The sequence below is a fragment of the Macrotis lagotis genome, chromosome 6 (genome assembly GCF_037893015.1).
Source record: "Macrotis lagotis isolate mMagLag1 chromosome 6, bilby.v1.9.chrom.fasta, whole genome shotgun sequence".
Classification (NCBI taxonomy): Eukaryota; Metazoa; Chordata; class Mammalia; order Peramelemorphia; family Peramelidae; genus Macrotis; species Macrotis lagotis.
Window position 1 is genome coordinate 62,120,442 of NC_133663.1, and position 1,031 is coordinate 62,121,472.

Sequence of the window (1,031 nt, forward strand, 5' to 3'; positions counted from 1 at the left end):
TTTTAGTTTTCTGTTAGTAAAGTTTAAAAAGAAAAAAAAGACATACAAAATCAAATTGTATAAAACAATCATATCTATTACATTATTTTAGAGTATAATGAACAAAAAAGTTAGTGAAATTCAAATGCACAATAGATTTTTATTAGTGCCTAACATGATGCTCATTTGGCTGACTGAAGGAGAAAATTCTGAGAAAAATTCCCTATATGACTCTAAATATTATAATTTCCTCCCTTTCTCTTCAGAATTGCTTTGGTAATGTTTGAATCTAAGTTTTATGATTAAAGGCTGGGAAAGTAAAGGTGAAGTTTGCCTTTTAGTGATGATTTAATTTATATCATGGACTTTACAGATATTTTGATGAAAGCTTATATGAATTAGTTTGTTATCATTAAAAAAGTGTGTCATGGCTGCAGCACCCCCAGCAGCATGGCTCAGGCTGAATTTGAACAAGCCACCAAAGAAGTCAAAAACCTGAAATCCAAACCAGATGACCAGGAGATGTTGTTCATCTATAGTCACTACAAACAAGCCACAGTCGGAGATATAAATACAGAGCAACCAGGTATGTTGGACTTCAAAGGCAAAGCTAAGTGGGATGCCTGGAGCTCTTTGAAAGGGAAATCCAAAGAAGATGCCATGAAAGCTTATGTTGCAAAAGTGGAAGAACTAAAAACAAAATATGGAATATAAAAGAAACTGGATTCAGATATCAGCGTGCACTTTTGAAGCTAAACTAAAATAATGTTTGATTTCCTAATCCTGTGGTCAAAGTCAAACCAGTGTAATGTGCAGCAGTGAGAGTTGGCATGGCTACTCTAGTCCCATCAGGTTACACAGCTATCTAGCTGTTGAATTGGAGAGCCAAGTAATTAGTAATCTTGGTTCAATAGTTTTTAATAGTTTTCTTTAATCTGTAAATCAATAAAGTGCTTTTGTTACTTTAAAAAAAAGTGTCATGACTAATGCATTGTTGGTGGAGCTGTGAACTCATCCAACCTTTCTGGAGAGCAATTTGGAATTACACCCAA

At 34.0% G+C, this 1,031-nt stretch overlaps 1 protein-coding gene across 1 annotated transcript; it reads left to right on the plus strand.

The window, feature by feature from the left end:
• Window positions 1–427: 427 nt before the first annotated feature.
• On the plus strand, window positions 428–782 carry LOC141491661 (acyl-CoA-binding protein-like). The gene has a single exon (XM_074192544.1). The coding sequence runs from the start codon at window positions 430–432 to the stop codon at window positions 691–693; it is 264 nt and encodes an 87-aa protein (XP_074048645.1). The 5' UTR covers window positions 428–429; the 3' UTR covers window positions 694–782.
• Window positions 783–1,031: the final 249 nt, after the last annotated feature.